General features: G+C 36.8%; 1 protein-coding gene across 1 annotated transcript in view; it reads right to left on the bottom strand.

Annotated features, from left to right (window-relative positions):
- Nucleotides 1-24,440, bottom strand: part of kcnb2b (potassium voltage-gated channel subfamily B member 2b) — a 97,811-nt gene extending 73,371 nt beyond the window's left edge. Inside the window, exons 1-2 of the mRNA XM_084399252.1 lie at nt 24,112-24,440; nt 22,289-22,987 (exon numbers count right to left, since the gene is read on the bottom strand). Of these exons, the coding sequence (XP_084255378.1) occupies nt 22,289-22,870 (582 nt within the window). The 5' untranslated portion in view covers nt 22,871-22,987; nt 24,112-24,440. The remainder of the gene's footprint in view (nt 1-22,288; nt 22,988-24,111) is intronic.
- Between the last annotated feature and the right edge of the window lie 267 nt (nt 24,441-24,707).

The following is a 24,707-nucleotide window of genomic DNA, read 5'->3' as shown; positions in this document are numbered from 1 at the left end:
ATTAAACGATTTTGATGATGCACGTGGAAATTTGGCTGATCCTTGACACGATCGCGGACAGCAACGCAAAGTTGATTCGTCGCTAATTTGATCTAATATTTATTGTTTTTTAAAATGTTGTAGATTTATGTAGCAAATGATTGTCTTGTTAATGATCTTCAGTTTTGTTCAAGGTAAATAAAGCAACAGTTTTCCAATAACGGAAGAATATGTAAAAGTATGGTATTTGGGATAAAATGCTGTCAGGGCTAAAGGCACAGTAATTAACATGATAATACACAGCTGCCTGACTTTCCCATTTGTTGACATGACATGGTTAGTTCAGATGGTAAACATCATATTAAATTGGGTGTCACCTTAGAGATAATCACCATATTTATAATGAAACCATCACATTTGAAATGATGATATTAATCATAATAATAAAATATATTTAGTTGTTGCTACTGTAAAGCTTTATAAAATTATTATGGGATCTCATTTAAGGCTTTCAGAATCTTTACTTTTTTAAATAATTTAGATTTAGAAGTTTTTAAAATGAAGATATTTAATTGGCAGTTTATTTATTGAACAAAACTGTGTGTTTTTTTTATCAAAATAAAACAAAAATAGTACAAACTTTGCTAAAGTGATTATTTTGAACAAGTACCATATTGTACTGAAGATAAGCTATTCAGTTTTTCAAGTTTTCCCCCTTTTTCAAGATGTACCTTTTGGAAAAAGGTGTACTTTGCAATGCTAAAGTACATAGTCTTGTATCTTTGGCTTTAAATCTCATAGCTGGTTGATTTGGTTCATGACTTACACCTCTTAAACAAGGATTTTTTTTTTTTTTTTTTTGTAAAAAATGGGAACAATTCTGACAGTGAACAAGCAAACTGACAGTCATTTCTGTTCTTCTCAATAGTACAGTTTGTTTTGTTATTGTATTAAATATAACTCTTGTTGTTAGCCTTTGTTGTCCTGCAATAATTTCTCTTACTACTACAGAGTGTAACAATAGTCTCTAGTGACAGAGGAGAGCCGATCATATCTGATTAAGCAACACATTGCTATTAAAATCCTTCCTGTCTGATGACCTATCTGCTATTTTCTGCTTGTAAGCCCTTTGTGAACAGCGAAGAGCAGGTGATGATTCAGCTGACGCACACGCATCAGGATGCCTGGAGTGGCTCAGCTTACCTTTCATACTGATCTCAGATCAGCCCTTTAATTACATTTGTGCGTGTAAGGGGTCGGCTAGTCCAGAACGTGCTCGAAAAGGCAACTGCTATTAAACGTGGCTCTGTTTGGCGCCAATTACTTCTGTAGTCTAATTCCATTGAGCAGATTTACCGTACGGGCCTCACTCCTTTTGTGGTGGCACAGGGATCATGATTAACGCCTTTCAGATTGGTTTGCATTAGAAGCACCCTGCCCTCCCTGTCAAGCTGACATGGCAAGGACATTTCAGTGCGGTGCCCAGCTAATGGACTCTTTCCGCATGGTACTGCACCGTGAAGAACACATTAGACATCATCTGCGCCGGCTATGGAGTGAGACTCGGCAGGAAAAGCCCTGCTGTAACTGCCTAGTGTTCATTTCCGCTGAGAATGGAGCATTTTGAGATATGCAGTGATAAACGTCTTAAAAGATGACACACACATTGCTCACTGTGTTGAAGGCTAGGAGAGGGTTTACATTATGGCTCGCAGTCACTTTGGCTTCTTTATCAATTTAACACAGAGCTTACTGGAAGTAATCTAGAAAAAACAGGAAGATTCTAGTGTAGGACTGGATCGATACTAAAATTCTGTCTTTGGTACAATACTAGGGGGATTTCCTGCCAGTATTGAGAATCGAACCCGCAACCTTCGGGTTACCAGTTTGACTCTCTGACCATTCGGCCACAACTACCTAATCAGTCAAAATGTCTCTAAGCTACAGCAATAGCTGGATGTCTTTGTCCATATTAAGCCCTGTTCACAGTACTATAGTCTCTGTACTATAAAGATGCTTTGTGCGCGTTATTGATCTTTAGTGTGGCCATGTCTTTAGAAAATGCAATCACAAATGATATATAAAACTACAATATCACTCTAATTTGACTAGGAATTACGAAGAATTAAAAGTAGCATTCTGCTTTTGGAGAGTGCTGTGATGTAACCTACAGCCATGCTCAGTGCATTAAATCATTAACCAGATTAACAATCATGAATTAAACTCACCCATACAGTCAAATATTACTAAAATGTCATTCGAATTTGACAAATAATCCATTTTCTTGTCCCCAATAACCAACAATGCAGGGGAAACTGTAATATGAGCTGCAGCAGTGCTAAACTGCTCACTGTATCAATGTATGGATTAAACTCACTATGACGGCCGACATTTTCTCTTCCATTCCATATTATTATATCCATGTGTGGATATAAATGACTACTTTTCGAGTACTTCATTCTGCATACAGTATAAAAATTTCTTCCAGTCAGCTCTACACTCCATCTATGCGATCTTCAATTTAATTATATGCGTTCTTCCGTACTAAATGATAAACAGAAATGATCTAATGCATCTACTACAGCCGTCTAATTCTGACTTATTGCAGTAGAAACTGAACTTAAAATAGAAGGATTACCGCCGGCACGCCACTCATTGCCTCATTTGCTTAAGACGTCTTAAAGGGTGGTGTCAGATGGAGTCGAGTGACTTGCACTCGTGAGAAGGAAGTCTGTCAGTAAGGGTTCAGTGAGGTGAAGAAAGACATCTAAGGTACCCAACCACCAAACACGCGCACCATTTCACAAAACGAAAACTCGTTTTGCTGAAAACACGAGTGTGTGGATTATTCTTTTCCCTAGAAGTTGTTGAAGGCCAAGGCAGGCAGCAGATTCACTGAGATGATAGGACAGCCGGTTTACCTGAAACAGCTAACACAGCATAGAGGCATCACCCACAATCGTTTCATCTCGCATATTTCTTTTGTGAAAGTTTGACAACATGACACCATGCGATATTCAGCAGCGTGTCAGTGCTCCTTGGAGAGGCTTGGGCTTGTCACCACATTACTTCAGAGGGCAGCGCTGCAGTGCTTTGTGGGATATACTGTAGGAGATGTGTGTGCGTGGGTGGAAAGAGGACAGGAGACATGGCAGAGAGACGCATGGCAAGAATAACCTCAAGCAGGCAGATTTAAAAACGGAGAAGCACTAAATGAGAGGCAAAGGTGACGGAAATTAATCTTTAGAACTGACACGGAAAGACAGGTAATATGTAGATGATAGATACATCAATATTTGAAAATTATATTGTGAGTGTGTCATGCCCCTCTTACGTAAATAAAGGCTGGATAACACTGAAGCATTAGAACAGAGTTACTCAAGTGGTTTTGCTTTAGGAGCCAGATTTGGACAACTAAAAACAGAGCCAAGACTATTTTTGGTGCCAAAGTTAAAGCAACTTAGAATGCATCAATGCATATTGGCTGATACCAATAAGGCAGTATTATTTTACATTTTACATTTATGCATTTGGCAGACGCTTTTATCCGAAGCGATCCAAAGCGACCAAAGCAGCTTATATTGAATTTCAAGATAAACATTCACATTCTTATCAATTATCTATCTATCTATCTATCTATCTATCTATCTATCTATCTATCTATCTATCTATCTATCTATCTATCTATCTATCTGTCTATCTGTCTGTCTGTCTGTGTCCGTCCGTCCGTCCGTCAGCCATCCATCCATCCTATTTTGTCTAAAAGAATTTAACACTAAATAAATGTAACACTAAATAAATGTAAGTTAATTTAAACATCACAACATTATAATGTATAGTAATGGATATTCATTTTGCGATTCAACAGTGTTATCAAATTATTCGTTTTTTTTTTATTCATTTTTATTGAGCGTTAGATGACAGCACATTGTAAACTAAAACTATTAAAATCATTTTTGTTAATTAAAAAAAGCTTTACATTAGTTGAAAATCTGAGAAATGTTGCCATGGCAACTAACTGAAATAAATTTAAGATGAAGTACTAAAATGACTCAAATCTAAACTAAAAACAAATAGAAATGTATGATTAATAAAAAATTTTAAATGAAAACATTAAAAACATAGAAATAAAAGCTAATAAAAAATATGAATAAATACCATACTATTATATAAATAGTTCACGATTTAGATTAGGATCTATTTCTCACTATTAACTAACTATTAACTACAACCTTTGCCTCAATAAACTCCCAATTACTGCTTATTTATAGTAAGGTAGTTTAAGTTTAGGTATTGGGTAGGATTAAGGATGTAGAATATGGTCATGCAGAATAAGGCATTAATATGTGCTTTTTAAGTACTAATAAACAGCCAATAATCTAGTAATATGCATGCTAATAAGAAACTAGTTAATAGTGAGAACTGATAAACTAAAGTGTTACCTATAAATAAAACTAAAATAACACTAGGCAAAGGTAATCTACATGTAAAGTAGAGCATTCACAATTAAATATGCAATATCAACCAATACAGAGTTTTTCAAAGTCTAAAAAACCCCTTTAATATCAGTTAACTTTTAAGATAAAAAACCCCCCTCTAAAATCGACCAATAACCGAGACAGATGAAACATCATCTTGCTTTAAAATGATCTTTGAGAGGAAGAGCATTTTTGCTCAGTCAGCAGAAGGTTTTCGGTCGTCCTGGCCTCTCATGGCAGGCTTAGATCTGAGTCAGTCAGGCACAGGGATCAAAACCATGACCTTCAAATCCAAAGGTGCTTAAACTTACCCGGCACGGTCTGGGAGGCTTTTAACTTCCCATAATACCATTGATTGCAGTCGAGATAAACCTCTGACAAATCTTGGATCACATCCATACAACACTGGCTGGCTTTTTTTTTTTTTTATCCCAGTAGAGAGAAAAGATAGCAATCTACGTCTATTGTGACCAATTACCCATAACAGGAATCCCTCAGGGGGTTAAACATGGGCTTACAGGGATTTAACATGTCTTGAAAGCAACCCAACAGACTGACCACTGGAGTCATTTATAACCAACCAGTGTCATTGTGCTCTGAACATTTCTCTTTGAAAGTACTCCTCCGCTTTTAGTTCCATATTCTCTTTTTTCCATTTTTTGTTCATAAACTTCAATTTGTGTCTTGCAGCGCTCTGTTGCTTTGTAGTGAATGTCGTTCCCATCAATATTTCAGTCTAAAGTGCTCAGATGCTTTCAGTGGAACATACAAATGCTGACAGATCCACACCGATGGCTTCGCTGGACTAAACAAATAACGTTAGGAAAGAAAAACGACAAGCTCTTATGTTTGACTTTCAATCATTGTTCTTCAACCTACTGATTTAAATAAAAAATGAGAGTAAAGGGTAAAATATCAAACACAAGAAAGTAGGGCTGCAACACCTACAGGGTAATTGTTAAAAAAAATCGACTGATAATAGAAATACTTGACAGCGAATTGGATTATCAATTTATTGCGACTTCACACAGAAAACATCCCCAAGTCATGTAATTTTATGTCATATTAAGGGCTTCAAACTAAAGCCTATTGTTTAACACGGCTTGCTGTCACGTGCTTTATGAATGCATGTGCTGTTTACTGTTTACACTGCACAAAATATTTCTTGTTAGACATGTAAATGTAAGTTTAAAATTAATGTATAAAAACATGAAATAGAAGTAATTATATATATAGTGTTAAATAATAGCATAAATACAAGTAAATTGACTAGCGGAAAACTCCTACAAATGCATATGTAATAAGGTCAAACGTGTCCATGCCTTTTCAGCGCAATTTTTTTAGTAAAGTAAATCCTGACAGTTGTTGTTTAATGCCAAAAAGAGGGTTTGCGCTGGCACAATCTGGTCCATAATCTACTACATTTTAACCTCTTTTTTGCACATAGATACGTTCATGTGGGCTGCGTCCAAAAGCTGCCTTCCAAGGTAGGACGGCATCAATGCACTTCCGAATCCAATGTTAGCTTCACTTCCTGTCTCCTGAGATACCTTCATCTGATCGATTTTTGAATCCAGCATAGATGCATCCTCCGTTACCTTTGATATCCCACAATCCTATGCGTCCCATTCGGGTGACAGTTAAGCTTGAAAAATAAAGATGGCGTCTGAAAGTTGCGGTTGCTGGTCAGTTTGTGTGTAAATGTAAGTTTTGAACCAACATTTTCCACTTCCAATGTCATTTCTAGTGAGAAAGTACTATTGTAGTAATTAAATGTTTGCTTAGTTATTCCCAAAGCTTGCTTTATTGTGCTGTACATCATTAATCCATTACGCTGCCTCAGAAGTTGGTCCGAAATCAGTTTTGTGAGGTACCTTCACCTGATAAGGCAGCGAGGTAACAAGTCAGCTGCCTACATTTTCGGACGCAGCCAACATTTGTTTTCATTGCCTTTAAATTGCACATTATTTGGAGGAAAACATTGGGCAGGATATGGAATAACAATCTTGTAAATAATTATTAAAATTAATTTAGTTTTATAATTAAAACAAAAAGTAATAGTAAATGTATTATTTTTAAATTACGTTTTTGTTTGTCCGATTAATAATAAAAAAATAAAAATCGACATATTAATTGAGTATCCAAATAATCGAGTATCAAAATAAAGGATGCATTAAGGTCCTGCAAGGCACCACCCTCTTTGGACACCCCCTCTTGTCACAACTGTTCTGAAAAATATAATGAAAGTTAATATAAAGCATTGTTTAATGAAAATTACTTAAACTAAAGATAAATGATAATAAAAAAAAGTTATTTACCATACCTCAAAAACGAGCACACAACACAACACAACACAAGCAAGTAACTTTTTCTCTCTTTGACAATGACTTTACATTTACAACCACAAGGCTTTTCTTGCACTCCAAACCATTTAGAAACCCCATATAGTTATAGTGGCTCTGTCTAAAACCCCTATGAGCCCACTTGGTGTCTACTTCCTATATAGACAGCTTTCTACATATACATTAAACTTACCTAAATGGAACATTAGCACCTGATTTGAGACACTTTCATAGGCAACTTTGTTAGCAGGCACTCTCGCAATTAACGTCCCTGCAGAGAGATAATGCACACAGCTAACTCTTACATTAGCATGAAACAAGCAAAGTTACAAAGTCAATACACCAATAAGTAAATGAATTTGCAGCGCTCATAAACACTGGATGAAATCTGTGACCCTTAAAAAATGGGCCTATTTTCTAATCACTTTTGAACATGAGTAAACATGTATGTTTCTATTAGCTCCGTCCAAATTTGTAAATATTTACAGTTTGTCGGATAGGCTAAACTAAAATGTAAGTGTTTTCTGTCTCCTAGATCACATTCATATAGATTGTACATGTGAAAATGTACAGAAACAAGCAACATCCCCACTTAGAGTGCATTGTGGGATTGTTTTATCTAGCACAGCTATCAGGAAACTTTAGCCAATGTTCTGGCAAGGTTCTCTCAAAGTTATGAACAAAAATGTTTTTTTTTTTTTTTTTTCTGTAATATTATTATAATTAAATGTTTTAGTTGGACTTTTGTCTGTTTAAAAAAAAAAAGTAACTACTTCTGCTACTACTGTATGTTTAAAATGCTGTTTATGTAGGCAGCTCAGCTATGTTTTAGGACTGAGCCTTTATCTTCATTTAAAACCTTACAAACTCAGCTGTGCTCAAGACTCCATGTTCCCTATGGAGCTTATCCTTTAGACACATGGGCCAACTCGGGCAACATGCAGTCTCACGGTAATTCAGTTTCATTAGGGTTTTGCTTGAGACATGGACAAGCCAAGTCTCACATATTTAATTAGCTGCATGAAACCCAGTAATTGATTAACTGCCACCATCAACTCATGATCTCTGTGAAAGACACTCTGACAGACCAGACCAGGATAAACCCTGTACCATTGACCCCAAAGTACAGCAGAATTATTTGCACTAAGACTTGTTAATACTGCAAAAGAGGATTAGTGAGTACTGATGGGGTCTCCACCCACAAAAAACAGCTCAATCTCGACCCCAATATCTCCACTCATATGATTCAGTAAATGCTTTTATTAAAGAAGTATATCCTTTTAATACAGTAAAAAAAAAAAAAAAAAAAAAAAAACACGTAATATTGTGAAATATTATTACAATTTAAACTTCAGTCTTTAGTCTTCAGTGTCACATAATCCTCTGGAAATCATTCCAATATGCTGAAGAAACGTTTCATTATTATCAATGTTAAAAACAGTTCATATTTACACTGCTTAACATTTTTGTAGAAACCATGCTACATATTTTCTAGAATTGTACAGAAAGGTCAAAAACATTTATTTGAAATAGAAAGTTTTTATTATATTATAAATGTCTTTACTGTCACCTTTGATCAATTTAATGTGTCCCAGCTGAATAAAAGTATTAATTTCTTACTAACCCAGAGAGTTTGAACAGTTATATATATATGGTTGAAATCCTGCATTAATAATAGTATTTATTCACCACTTAGTCCTTATATATAACACAATACGAATAAATGAAAATGACCTTTCTTCTTTAACATAACATATTAGTGTATTGTAAATGTGAAATTATCTTAGCAATTTATCTTAGCAACTAATATCTGTCTGACTGACAAGGAGAAAGTGTATATCGAGGTCATTTTCAGAACATGCCAACTGTTCATGCTGGTTTGCAGCCCAGAATGAAAGAAAATGCCATTTGAAACTGACTCATGTAAATGTGAATAAACAAATACTGAAATAATGACAGTCACAGACTATGAGAGATTGTTTTTGACTTCCGCATTTAAGCCTTCTATAATCTGTATTATCCCACTGGACATTGACAATACATAAATATGTGGAAATCAAATGTGGTACATAAATATGTGGAAATCAAAACTCAGAATTAATCTCGGACAAAGATTTGAACTGTTGTTCTTGGAAAATCCTCAGTAAAAATTTTATAGAGAAAAACAAACAAACCTTGAATTAAGATGTTTTACAGTATCAAATAGGGAAACATTACATAAAATCCTTTGGCATTCACCAGTTTAATTCACTGCACAGACGATAATATGAGACAGCTTTTGAGAGTAACATTATCTACATGACTGTAATTCTTGTCAAAGCAATAGCGTTTTTGCCATTGAGTGGTCTGGGGTCTATTTGAGCCCTATTCTCTTTGCTGATCCAGCCATGCTTTATCACAATGTCAAAAAAAATAAGGAAGGCAATATTCCAGCAGTCACTGAATTTAGACAAATAGCCTACTACTGTGCCAAATCATGTGTGGAAAAATAGCACCTGCAGCTCCGAGCGTGTGGGAGGAAACTTACCAAGACAAACAGGAAGGACAGAGAAAGAGCAGTCATTTGCCTTTGCTCATCAAACGTCTCCAGCACAAAGATACTGCTTCCTCGTGCTATTTACTTGACATTTGCAATGACCCTCAAGGCACTGGAAATGCATTATAAGGTTGGTTAAACAGGGGTTATGGTATTCTGACCACAACAGGCCACTGGGAATGACTCTGTCAGGTCCAAGACCATGACCCTGGACTTTAAGCTCATTAAGAGCCAAACGCATCATGGACCGGATCAGGGCATAGGTCTTTGAGGGCACAGCAGGAGTGAAGACCCAGGAGAGTAACAGCGCTGTCTACAGGCACACACTAAATAAACTGTGTGGAGACATAATTGGCATTGGCCCGCGGTGGCTTGTGCCACTTGATGTAACATAAAAGACACACGCAGTGACAGTATTTTTGCGGCTGACTTTATGAATATGCATTTGTAGGAGTTTCCCTTTCAGATGCTAAATTTATGGGGGGAGAATGTTTAAATGAATCATGCAAGGTGATTTACTAAGGTTTGCGCTAGTCATTTTACTGGTATTTGCGCCATTATTTACCGCCCCCCAAAAAAGCATGTTTTAAACCAGACCCTGATTTGCGTTGCTCTTGGTAGATTGCATTGGTCATTATGGAAATGATGATGATGATGATGGCTGTGTCCGTGTACTATCATTTCAGTAGATCACGCGCAACTTTACACTCCCAATAGGTGCTTTTTTTTTTTATTGCGCTCTCACACCAATTTACCCTGTTTAGTAAATCTGGGCATACAGTACATATGTACACAAGACAATACAATTTTAGACAATTCAAGACGAAGACAATTTTAATGTAAAATGTTGTTGAGCAAATCAATTAAAATGAACTAAAATTATTGTTAAAAAATAAGTTATTAACTGTAAAATATAGTCTAATGGTCAATTTATGGAAGTTATGGTTACCAAAGCTGCCCGTTTTTTATGTAAAGGTAACATTTTTTGCAGTATACACATTTCCCTCATTTCAGATCAAATCTGTGGTTTAAAAATACCTAAATGTACTGCATATCAAAATCTCCTTGCATCCACACCTAAGCTTTCTAAAATCCTCTTTTTATATATTTTTTTACAAGCAGGCTGCAGAAGCTGTTCAAGTACTGTTTTGTTGGCTCAGTAATCGAGGCTTATGCCAGCATAAAAATGAAACTAGCACTATTAACAATAACAAAGAAACTCCCTTGCTTAAATAAAAAAGGTATAATGATGAAAGTCTAATTGCAGTCAAATTCCCCCTCTTCCTTTTTGTTTTACGCACATTATTGGTCTAAATGCATGCAAGCTAAGTGGGATTGTGCTCAGTCATTAGTTTAAGATAGCAGTCAGACTCACACCCGTACACCAAACCCTTCCAGATCTCCATGGCAACACTGCAAACACTGGGCTTTCTTCACAGAGAGGGGTGAACAAATGTAGTTAATTATTATTCCTACTTTTCCTACCCTCTCACTTCCGTTTCAGCTGTTTCGACTATTTTCTTCAGCCAGCAAGGACAGAAACAACCAGAGAGGCAGTTGCTGACATCTAAAGTGATTTTTTTTACCAAGTCAATTAGTTCATCAATCATCTGTACCACTCCCAATGTGAGTGTTTGTGAAGGATGTAGTCACGACGCACCTTCTGCCCCCTGACAATGACCAGCAGCAGGTGGCCCATCATGGCAGGGACACCTGGAGGAACACATACAGCATCGCAAACATGATTGACTACCAGCCAAATATAGAAGTGTTGCATTAGGTGCCAATGCCAGAGTGTCTTCCTTTCCCTGAAAGATAACAGGACACACAAGATTTCACGTCTTCCCACACCTCGAGAAAGATACAGCTCAAGGGCGGAGTTACAGACTGACATTTGGTCGTGATGTGTTAGATCATACAAAATAAAAAAAAGGACAAAAGTTTGTCTGACAGGATCTCATTCTATGTGTTTTGACAATGTTCATACACTTAATGTTTGGTATTGACAACCGTTTTTTTTTTTTTTACTAAAGGCCAATTCACACTGTACTGACAGATGCCGTACAATGCAGACAATCACAGGACATCACTCCACGACCCGTCAAACAGCGACCGAACATGTTCAATCGGCAAAAACAAGCACCGACCAATGCCAACAGATGCCGACAGGTGTAACACACTGATACGACAAAACCCGACGACAAACAAAACCCTGATCTAACAAATGTTGTTCGGTGTCTGTTGGTGCAGTGGCCTTAACAGGTGGGACTCTTGAATTGTCCAACCCGATCTCACCGCAATTCGTACGTATTTTACGAGTAGGCTAATTCGCACAAATTCTTACAACCTTACTCATACGAATTCGTCTGATTTTTGCTCAATTGTAAGTATTTTACGAGTTGCCCAATTCCCGTTTACACCTGTATTTAACGTCGTCCACTTGTGATCCGATCGACCAAAACGCATCTAAATACCAGGTGTAAACAGGGCCTATACAGACTGGCAATCTGTCTGTCTGGAACCATAACTTAATGTATATCTCTGTTTAGAACCAAAATATGCATAAACAACCACATTTGCCACTCTTAAACAAGACTGACCAGTGTATTCTGCCGTGAACTTAACCTGTGTGTCTCTTAAGGATGAAGATGTTGAGAGTTGTAGAGTATGTCAGGTCAAAGTATTCTTTCACAACAACCGCTTTCAACGAACGTTTTTCAAAGATGCTGTCAAACCTTTTTTTTTTTTAAAGCACTTCTACAGCACTAGTTTTTTTTTAACGTTTTTTTTTTTTTTTTTCTTATCCGAGATCAAAATTCTCCAGAGGGATTCTGTGAATTCAGAAACCAGGTCTCTTCAGGTCGTCGATAGAGCTACTAGACCATGACCTCATTTAGAAGAGCCAGACATCTTCATTCTGTTTCTCAAATACTTCAAAACGCAATGGCAGTCTTTTTTGTCAACTTTTCCATTAATTAAAAGTTTTCCTCCCTCTTGAACATGACTTTGATTTATGTTTTTACAGATGTGAGCTCTACACATACCGCTTAATAAATGATTTCTTCGCAGTTATTTTTGGCATCCGAATCATCAAATTACCGTCTTTCATCAACATTAGACGTAAATGTTGTTTTCACCGCATGCTTGTCTCTGTGTTGTCTTCAGCCACAGCAGCACATAAAATTAAGGCATGCTATGCAATGCCATGGCATCTCACGGGAGATGTTATGACCCCTGGCTAACATTTCTGATGTCTCCCGCCAGCAAGCTCTCTTGCCGGGCCATTAAAACAAAGCACTAAGCGTGAAGCATATTTGTCTTGAGCTTGGTGTGAAAAGTCTTGTTTCTGATTTTTTACACTTCCATGCTTTTGTAATTACTGGGGCCATTGATTTCTGGGTTATGTGTGAAATAATTAAAACTGCAAATCAGAAATGCCAAGGATTTCATTGGTGCAGATCAATGAATGAAGTCAACAGGAAGAGGCAAGTGCTAGCTTCTCTTACCCAGTGACATTTCCTCTCTTTCTCTAGTTTAGTAACTCCTGCTCTTCAGGTAAAAATACATTTGCGCTCCTTATTCACCGCTGTGTCCTTAAATACACGTCCAGGGCCAAATGGGATCACTTCAGATGCCTTAAGCTCCTTAGATAATCTGAGCCTCCTGAATCATATCCCCATGTCATTTACACTGATTTGTTTGTCTCTGGTGTTCATGCTCTTTGTTGTGGTAAGTGTTATCTCGGGACCATTTCATAATTATTCTGCCATTTCCATCACTTGTTCTCCGATTTTTCTGTGCTGGGTTTATTTTACAAAATGAAAAATGGCCACATGGTTGTACAGTCTGCCATTCAGATTTTTTGGAAGCAAGTGGATTGTCCATAAATTTATTCAAAAAGATCTGTGATTTTGCTTCAGCATTTAAAGGGACAGCTAACCGAAATATTACTGTATGAATAAAGTCACTGTAAGAGACTGTATGACTTTCTTCCTTCTATTGAACACAAAACTAGAAGTTTTGAAGAATATTTATGCCGCAGCTCCTTTTCATACAATAAAAGTGAAGCTCCAAAACATAAAAAAAAAATCTGCATAAAAGCATCATAATAGTGGTTAATTCAACTTGTGCACTATATTTCAAGCCTTCTGAAAAGATATGACAGCTTTGTGCGAAGAACAGACCAAAGTTGTTCACTAAAATACGTGGTCACCATTCACTTCTATTGTATAAAAAAGAAAGAAAAAGGGCAGCTTGGACATTCTGCTAAACATCTTCTTTTGAGTTCCACAGAAGAAAGATAGTCGGATTTCAAATAACATGAGTAAATAATGACAAAATAAAGGTTGTATGACTATAATCGAATTAAATGGATATGTGAGCACCACATAAATTGGATTACTGTATATCAATAAGCTGAATGTTCATGTAAATGCTCAAGCATTCAAAAGCAATTCAAAGAGCACTATGAAATCAAAGCTTTTTTTGATCACATTTTAAGCAAAGGGCAAAGTCTGGAAACTTCCCTTTCAATCATGATTCTCTGCAACCAATACAAAGCCAGAGGAACCGTTGTTACCCATAATCCAAAGAGTTCTTATCTGATTATGAATGCATAAAGAGGATTTAGGACGTGGTACCTAAATGTTAGCCTATGCTGATTAGATCTCTCTGGAAAGTATTATGTAACTACACTAGCACAGTTTAGAAGAGGGTGCCTTTGCTCTGTAAATGACAGCTAGATCCGAGGGGTCCTCTAATTTAAGGACCGCATGCCGTTGAAAGCGAGTTTGGTGTTATTATAATGCTCTTTGAACATTTGGTGGGATGAAACAGCCACAGAGCAAACAAGCAAAGTGGTAAATTATACATTAAGTATTCTGTCTTGATATAATTAATGATTTGGGCAAAACACAACCTCAAAGTCCAACTTCGACAATTAAAGCTTCCACAAAAGCAGGAAGAATCATCAGAAAAGATCCATGGACTGAAAACGTTTTTTTTAGAATTTAGAATTTTCTAATCCACACTCATTAAACATGAAAATGCCACGGTAGTGGGATCACTAGAAAGCCCTGAGAAATGTATGTTGCTATTTAAATGATCATTTAACATTCTAACTTTGGCAGCACAAAAATACTGTACTAAAACAAAATATCATCGCTGTTGGGCGGAAACCTTGTATCTTCATATTTAGTATCTCCATTTTTTTTTTTTTTTTTTTTCATAAATCATTCCTATCGGTAACCCTTTACTTGTTTCTGTTGGTTGTGCAAAAATATAACCAATGAAAAGCATTAAAAAGAGCTTGTGACTAAACTTTGCAACTCCATTGGATCTTCAAAGTGTCGGTAAAACCTCATAACTCTCTATTGTGAATGAGAGTAAATAAGAACTGGTTCTTTAAATAAGTACAGTGTTTTCTTTACTCTTCTAGAAACACTAATGTTTTATGTATTTGAGGAGCAGAGAAGAGTGTCTTAGTCTAACATTTGTTGTCGAGTTATAGCCAATACGGTCTTAAATAGCCTGGTGTTGCACTTCATCTTTTATAACACGATATCTTGGCAGAAGAAGAAGAAAAAACACACAGCTACAATAAACTTTATAACCTGTAAGTTGATGAAAATTTAATGCGATGCTCTTACTGTCTCAGATTGTTCTGTCCGTTCTAATGACAGACAAAACACGGATGTCCGAAATTCGCTGGTCAGAAACCTCGTACTTCCATTTGAGCTTGATTTTCATAAAATGTTAATAATACAATAACATAATAATATAATGACACAATATATAAAGCCACAACATCAACTTTGACCATACAACCTTGACTTTAAATTTCAAATCTATAATAATCCCGAAGTAGACCCACCAAATCTAAATCCATTCCCACTCTATCATGACGAGACTTCCTCTGCATTTGAGGCGGTGGCAAATATACTGTTGCTTTCGAAGACCTGGCATTAAGCGGATATGTACCCCTCTTTTAAATCAAACCAGTTCATTTAAATCAGACTGCGAGTGCCCGCTCCAGTGTGGTGGAGATTTGTGGCATATTTTAGCCCCATAATTCTGTTTGAAACGTGGGCATAAATACAAGGCGAGAAGTGCATTAGGTGCATATGTAAAAACGACACTTCTAGCATGAATCCTCAGTAAGGTTATTAACTTAAGTTTGAGTGAGCTCGACAATTCTGCGACAGTCACTTAAACCTACAGGGCACAGCTGTTACTCTGCAATAACAAAGATACACTGGCACTGCGGAGTATGTGAGACATATGCGACTATAAATAAATCACATATTATGAACCAAAACTTTTGTGAGCTTCAAGGCCTCACTGTGCATTTCTATTTATTTTGAAGAAGCAAGGCAGTCTTAGGCTAATTGTGGAATGCGATTTCATTATTATTCATATTATCAAGTGGTGAAGTACATGACCGTGTAGTTCTAGCCCATTTTTTCACCTTTAGATAGACATTTATACGTACAATACCAATATGGACAGCTTCTAAAACAACTTTTTAGATGTACAAATCTTTACAAATCCTCTGTTTATGCTCATAGATTAAAGAGGCATGATACATTGGGTGATTTTTGTAAGGGATATCTGAGTTTTTATTTGGTTTTGTCACATGTGTTTGTTTTGCACATGTTCTTGTTCTGTTTCCTTGGTTTGTATTTGATTCCTTGGTTTCTCATTGATTTGATTATCATGTGCACCTGTTATTCATTTCGTTGATTGGTTTGTTTGTGAATTTAAGCTCTGTTTCTTTCAATTAGTTGTCTGTTCTCTTCACATTCTGTTCAAGTCAAGAGTATTTTGTTTTGAGTTCTATGTTATAAACATCACTACTGCTGCGATTCGAGTTTTCTCATTGTTATTGCAACCGTCTGTGACAGTAGAGAAGGACATTAAATGGTATTGGTCGATATTGTACGGTATATTTAATTTTACAAGCTCAATTCCCCTATTTTTACATCTTAATTATTCTTGCCATCATCTAATGCACACATAAAGTTAAACATTAATAATAACAATGTTAAATGTAATCTTTAGCATTTCTCAAAAATAAATATCCATTTTCATACTGTATATAATAATATTGTGATGCCTAAATTCACTTATAGCATTCAAAACCATTGATTTTAGATTTCAGTTTTGTAATTTTTTGTAATTTATTTAGTCAAAAATATAATATAGAAGTACAGAATTTTAATAACATAATAATATCAGTCATAAACATAATTATCAGTTTAAGGGTTTTGGCCAGAATTGTAATTTCTCCCTATATCGTACAATATACATTTTATGGAATTAATTAATTTAATCTAAATTTAACTGTAATAAATTAAATTAATTACATTAATACTATACATTTGATGCATTAAAATTAATTTAACTCTTTCGAAGTTTAGAACGTTTTAGCATAAGGTATATATCATTGTCTATCTTTTTTTTTTTTTTTTTTTTACTACGAATAGTAATGAAATCTCATAGGAAAATGGCACTGAAAATAAGATTTGCAGGAAATGCCTCAAAAGACAATTATATGTCAAATTAAATTATTCTTTGAAACATTCACTAAGATCACCAGAAGCAATGCATCTGCTAACGTGGCCGACCATTACTACTTAAAATGTTGTATTTACAGTTACTTTGTTTATTTACTACTCTGATTATAATAAAATGGAGGACATATGCTCTTACCCAATGTGGTTTAGTTCCTGGAGGAAAATTTCGCAGATGTGGACAAACATATGGTTTAATGTATGATGCATGACCCTATATAAAGCCACACAAACACTCCACTACAGTACATGAGATTGCATTTCTGTCATCTCCACCTTGATTTATTGATGTAGACTAGCATCATCTAAGTTCTATATTTAATCTTTGAATGAGAAATTCATTATGATGCATCTTGTTTTGTTTTTACCAGTCCTTCTCAGTTTGTCCCGTGAAGGACTTCCTACATCTCCCGTCCTTTGGTGCAATCCCCCTGGCGAGTGAAAACGTTGTACCCTCACCTAAGGCTACTGTTGCATTCGCCAGCTGCCTATTTATAGGTGTATAGCGTCAAGGTGCAACTCTCCCATGATTCTCTCTCCTCTGCAAATGTTACTGCTGTAAGCCAGGACCGCTGCATGTTTGTGTGAATGTGAATCTGTGCATGAGTGTGAACTGACCAACACATTTATTATTCATGGTGAATGTTTGAAGAGTACTGATTCAGAAGAAGACGCATGCTGTGGTTTCACTTAGATTACCAGTTTCTCTCTCTTTCTCTCTCTCTAGTCTATCAGTTTCTCAAAAAACATGCTGTACTGGACTCATGCAACTCTACCTTTGATCGGACCCCCTAAACAACGTGTCAATCATCTTCTTTCTATTTTTAACCTGTTCACTGCAAAGGAAGTGTGGTAAATGATTGCTCGGTGTTGTAATGTTTGGATACATTAGTGGAGATTCCTCTGAGGAGATGTAATAAGATCTCTGCATGTGTGCGAGCAGTGTCGCAGTGGTGGGAGGGGGATTCGTGCATGTAATGGTGCTTTACTGACCAGGGAAAGAACAGATCATTTCCTAATAGAGCATTTTTATAATTTTTTTCTGTTCTTTCTCTCTCTCTCTCTCTCTCTCTCTCTGTAAATGTTCTGTAGCTTAAAGTCACTATGAAATCAAAATTTACAAATCTTTTTATTTTTTTACAGAATCTTGCATTTTATTATAAATGATTTATCCATGCACATTTTTAATTCACATGCCCTTGTAATCTTTAATCAAAAAACGCTAACATCCCCTCCCCCTCCAAACGACATCTGTTCTCTTCATGACGAATGTCTCAGCAGAGGGTTTGACTATATCCTCCACAAAATGTAGCAAACTGGCATTCAGATCTGAGGTCATTTAGTTGGCCACGCCCAAATTCCTACGATCCAATCAATTCCTGAGGATGAAATCAAGTCCCGCCCTATTTTTATTTCTCATTCCAGAAGCCATTTCACTTGATATTGGTTATATTAGGGATACTTTATAAATACTATATATTTCCAACAAACTTTGTTGAACTGTAATTTGGAAAAGTAATTTGGTCCGACAAAACAATCCCAAAATAAGAGAGCTACCTTAAATAAAAATGAGTTTTCCCGAGTCTTGGGAGGGGCTATCTGTCCAACCGACTGCAGACAAGGGGCGTGACCAACATTAGTTCAGAGAGTTTGGAGGTGGGACTGTCTGTTTGTCTAACCATTGGTAGGCAGGGAAATGTTCTGGAAACCTGACAGTGCAACAGTGCGCATCCACTTTTTCAGCGGCCAATTTTTTTTCCATTCATTTTTCACACAGGGATTTCAGAAAGTCTTCATTAAAGAGTTTTAACATAAACCATTAATCAAAGCAACCAGCTACGAGGTTAATCACATTACAAATTTTGAAAATCAGACAAAAAGACAAAGGAACATGACGTGTGCATCAGCTTTAATGAGGGGAAGAACTACAATCCCCAACTGAATTAAAAATGAAGGAACAAATATAAAACTATTGATCTAAAGATGTTGTTTATGTATATAGAAACAGTATGCAGTGCACAATAAGCCCTTGTGAAGAAAAAAAAAAACCTATACCAAAATGTATTTAAAATACATTTATTTCATACAAATCCATTAACATGACATATCACTTGAGACTTTTATAGTAAATATTAGAATTTAACTTTATTTGGAGTACTTATTTTTTTTTGCACAATGCACATGTCTTAATATTGTGTTAATATGTGTTTTAAAATTACTATTAGGAAGGATAGTGTGATCTCTGTATAATATCAGTCTTTAAATGCAAGATATTTAAAGTGAATCTAAAGTATACTTGCAATAGTTCCACTTTAGCAAATTATATTTAAGTATATCTTTAATTATACCTCAGCACTATTTCCGGAAACCTAAAGTACATTTAGTACAAAATGAGTTGTTCCAATTTAGCAGACTTTAAGTATATCAGTTTAGTATAGCAAAAGTACAAATGCAGGGTATTTATATTAAGTACATAAATGTATTTGTAGTACACTTAGCATAAACTTAATGTGTTTCAAATACAAGTTAGTACATTTATTTTTAAATTAAAATAAAGTTTGACTCTTGAGACTGCTCTATCATGTCATTTGTAATGCTTTTGGCATGATTTGTTTGTTGTAATTCTCTGATTGCTGCAGATTTCTTTGCAAAAAAAATAATATTCTTTTTTTTTCAATAATGTGGGAGCAGATGCTTCTTCTACAAAAGCATATACTATCGATTAACAACCTCGTAGCTCACAGCAGGTCTGTCTTTAAAAATGTATAAGTAACTGAAATAAAACTTAAAACTATACATAAAAAATAATAACAGAGCATAACTGGGAAAAAAATAATAGTTAATTTGAGTTTAGTTTTTGATACATGGTATAAAACTAAAATATAATAAAACTAAACTACATTGAAAAGAAAGAAAGAAAAACAAATGAAATACAATTTGTCCATGTTTTGACACACTCCAGCTTTAAATTGGTTTCTCTTCATCATGCACAAATATGAGGGATTTCCTGTGAATATAAAGAGGCTTCCCTCATTCAAACTGCATGAAGCTCTAAGGCAAAGATCTATGAGCAAGCTGTTGTTCGTACATTTGAGAACACACATGCGCACTCTATTCACGTCAAGCATGTAATTTCCTCTCTTTGTGCCTTTGCATGCTGTTTAGAAAGCCTTAACAGAGCACTGACAAACACAAATGACTCTCCCTCACTTGCCTGTGAGGTAAAATCAAGGCAGTACCACAGTTTTCCCAGACCACAGTGAGTGTCAGAGCTCTTATAATCCACACCCAGTGCAGGAAACAGCCAATGCCTCTTCTATATTACCACAATCTTCCTGCTCTTTCCATCATGAGCCTGTATCATAAATTAAGTGGGTGGAGGCAGGCTGAAATTGAATCAGCCATTATTCCCATATAGGTGGAGGAAATGTCCAACAAAACGGATGACACTGCATTTGTGGTAAAAACAACACGCACTGCAGGACGTCCGAAGCGGTTATGTTAACAACTGTGTTTTTTCATTATGTCTCACATGGCGGTGTACTTTTATCATACTTTAAGGGGATGTTTTTATGATAAGCTATCTCAGACGTGAAATACGATCCTTCTCTGCGCTGAGCTCTTTGCTGGATACTCCTCGTAAATGATCAGTGATTGAATTTCATCAGCGTTCCCCCCAGCCAATGGATGACTTAGAGCACACTGTACGCCCATAGATACAGGCACACATTAGAAGCTACACAGGACATAAAACCATTCGTTCTCTCTGCATTGTGAGCAAGTACAATGAAAGATCAAATGGATGTAATCGGATAGATGTAGCATTGTGCAAGATGAACCATTTGGAAATGGAAATGGCCTTCATGATTTATTCAAACAATAACATCACATTTTAAACAATTCAGCAAGCACTAAATATCATCTAAAATTATGCAGGATATATTTATAAGTTTTAATGCGAGATATATGGTCATTCTGACACAACAAGCAGAGCTGCTCTTGCACACATTGCATTCAACAGCTAACTGCCAACCGGTGCCAACTGACAAAAACCTTTGCAGCATAAAAAAAAAGCACATTTTTGCATCCACTCTAATCATGCTTTACTTGTTACACTTTGTATTCTGGCCAAAAAAATATGTTCTATCCTTCCTATTGAAGCTAGCATTACACTCAGTTTGCCAAATATGTTTGCACAGCATTTTTTTCCAGTAGGCATTAATATAATCAATTAAAAAGTCTGTTACCATGGAAGCAGTGTAATATCCAGACACAAATGCTCTGTTCCAAAACTTAATGAGACCATTTTAAAACACTGTTGGTGCACAGATTTAGCTAAACTCTTTTTTACAATCAAAGACTTCCCAGAGGTTACACAATATTTGTGTGAATTATGTTTTATGCTTATTAAGGTGCTGTCCATTGTCCATTGTAAATAGTGTAGTGATGCATGAAGCACAGTTCACACAGAAGTCACTGTCAAACCAAACAGCTTTTTGTTGGTCAATGCAGTGAATTTACACGACCAACTTGAACCCATTGCAAAATCTGCATGAAAAACCTTTCGCCCTCACTCAAAAATTCCAAATCGTGTTGATTCCTATTGCATGACTGGATTTTGCCCGTGGAAATTCGCTGAACAGCAGTAAATGTGACTGCACCTTCATTGTGCTTTAGCTTAGCAACATGCTAACGTCAACAATCTAACTTCAAAATAAGCTGTGTTTTGTTTCGAAATGAGGCTGCCTCGTTTCAGTAAAATAACCATTACATTACAAAGTCATCAAGAAATTACAATTAAGTACTTCACAAGGAATAACGCTCAACTTTATAATGGTTAATTTTCTGAAAAGAGATGACATATGCAAATGACAAATGCGACCTCCGAAGGACGCAGCCTTCGAAATGAGACGCAGCTACTGTCTCCCGTACAGAGCTGCTCATGAAGAGTGTTCCAAATCCCTCACTTATCGGAAATCGGAAGTAGCCACTAAGTTTTGGAACAGAACAAAACAGAAGGCAGCATTTATGCCTATTAAAGTATTGTGCTGTTAGCTTAGCAACATGCTAACATCAAACTCTTTAGTTGAATTCCCTGTGCACAGCCAATGTAGATTGCTCCAAAGTAGTCATTTATGAGGTTTCATTGATTAGAATACTGTCTTACATGCGAGGAACCTGTACTTCACTCGTTTCTGGAACAGAGCTACTCTGAATCAACCAAATGTACTGACAAAACAGAGCACACACTGAAGTTGACCTGCACTTCATCATTAATAGTGAAAGACGGGCTTGTGTTTTTGCCTTAAAATGGTTATTTGGGAGCTGTCAAACGCCCCAGGAGGCCCAAACTGTACCGCAAGGTGTACCGCAACACCTTACCTTAGCAGCAACTGAGGAACCCGGCTTCTCCAAAAGGTCCCAAAGTTTCTTCCTCTTGTCTGAGCAGCAGGTGTTATCAAATTCCCCCTCTCCCTCCCTTTCTCTCAGAGTCTCTGCCTCTCTCCTCAGCTCCTCGTTCATCTGCTCTTTCTTCTGATGGTAGCGAGCCTGGCAGCACGACTCCAGGTAGATCTCATCGATGCCCCAGTAATCGAGCTCTTGCCCGAAAGACAGAGCGCACATTTCCTCCATCATGTGCAGCTTTCCAGTTCTGTAAAAGTTCAAGATGGACGTGAACGCGCCGGGGTGTCTGTCGAAGAAGAATTCGTTCTCATTCAGGCAGTAGTCGTCGCAGACCTCCATTAGTGACTCATGGGTGTTACAGTCTCTGAGCTTGCCTAATCTGGTTCTGGGAAGCCGGTCCAAGGTCCTCCATAAGACCTCGTGGTTGAGACCCCCAACGTTGATGCGGACCCTCCTGGAGCGGGCCTTGGTCCGGATGATCTCGATAGGCTCAGGTGGAAGCGAAGTCGCGGATCTGCCTCCAGGTTTCGGAACCTCCAGTCCAGTCTTCTCTGCCATTGTGCGTGTGGAGACAGGCGACTCTCGCCAGGAAGAGGTGGAAGGATGAAAATCAACCAGAAGACAACTGGAAAAAGACAATTATGTTGGGTCCTCCTTAGACGAGTCCCTCCATGGCTGCGAAGACAGACACAAGAGAAAGGATGCTGGAATATCTGAAGTAAATGTTCTGATCATGCACAGACACCTGTTGTTTCCACCTTGCACGTTGTGTGAAATTACATTTTTCCATGCAGTGCACAATATTCCAGCTCATAATTGTTTAGGAAATGCCCTTCCTCTGAGATCCATTAGGAATATGTTAGATTGTACTGTATATGTTTTGCAAAGTACATTTGGAAGCATTAGATCCCATTTACATATCACCAGCCAAGCGTGCCCTGTATGTAAAGAAGAAACGTAAGCTCTGGTGTATTTCACCAAAGCCTAAGCTGAGAGAATCGTGGCACATCTTGTTTAAACTAAGGAGAATTAGTACTTAACACAAGCATTATCATGTTGCCACATTCAATATTTAATCATTGGCCTTCTATCATTTCAAGGAGTCTAATGTAAGCTGATATGTGAGCGGAACATGCAGTTCTGTTTATTCTTTCTTAAACATAAAATCAAAAACCATTGTTTTATTGTACACTACTAATATTCAGCTGCTTCTGAACCTCTTTATTTTACTTTTTGCACAAACTGAAATAATTTAATTGCATTCACTGATATTTATAGGACCAAAAATTTTTTAAAAAAAGCAATATTTGGTGTTGTGTAATGTTAGTGAAGTTTATTCTGTCATATTAAAAATGATTTTTGACTCTAATGAAACGAAATCATTTATAAATATTTTAGTTTACAAGGTTACAAATCATACATACACACAAGACAAAAACTGCAAACTCAGACTCTTTCACTCCAGTAATCTTACCATTTCAGATTTTATTTTAAAAGTTAATATACCAAGGCAATAAAGTAATATAGGTATATAAGCAACATATCTACGTTTACAACTTGTGTGTCCATCTGTTCCACTGTTTGTCACATTAAGAGAGACATCAGTGTCTAATAAAACCGTTCTATGCTTTGCCATGCGATGCCTTTAACTTTGCAGCCTTGCTATTTAAAAAGAATGAACCTGTGCTGAAAAGCAAATCTCCTTTCACTTCATCTCAGCTCTTCCACTCAAACAAGTAACGTCCAGGCATCACGACTTGCCATTACAATGTTTCTGCCAATGCAACTATATTTCTTACCTTCCTGAAGTGAACCACCGTTTGCATATACAAACCGCTGTGTGCGCAAACGAGAGAAAATACGTCTGCGGGTTTCCTTTAAGATTCCCAGCTCTCAACGGAGGCTTCAGTTAGGACCGGACATGTGTTCCACATTTTGTTCAGATCTCACAGTACACCGGGACATTTCTGTCACTGAAAGAGCTCCCCTTGTCTCGCTAAGAGTGCTACCTCCATCGATGGCATGATACGGTAAGTCGGGATGTCTGCAGATGTCGGACGCGTAAAAGCTGAGGGCGCGCGCACTGTGTGTGAAGCTGCAGAGTGACACTGAGCGCGCGTGTGTGTCTGTGTGTGTGAACGGAATGGATCGTCTGAAGCACGAACTGCATCACAGCCTAGAGGTGAAACCTAATTGGATTGGTCTGTACATCAGCAAGGGCAGCAGCAGATCAACTTCAGCAGGAACTCTCTCTCTATCAAGTTTATGTTCCGTACGTTTATGAGTAGCTATAGACAATAAATATAGCCTATATTAACCACCTTATATATTTACATATATACACACACACACACACACACACACAGTATATACTATTCTGTTTACATAGAATATC

Source organism: Rutilus rutilus (genome assembly GCF_951802725.1).
Source record: "Rutilus rutilus genome assembly, chromosome: 24".
Lineage (NCBI taxonomy): Eukaryota > Metazoa > Chordata > Actinopteri > Cypriniformes > Leuciscidae > Rutilus > Rutilus rutilus.
This window is presented reverse-complemented; position numbering and strand designations above follow the sequence as displayed.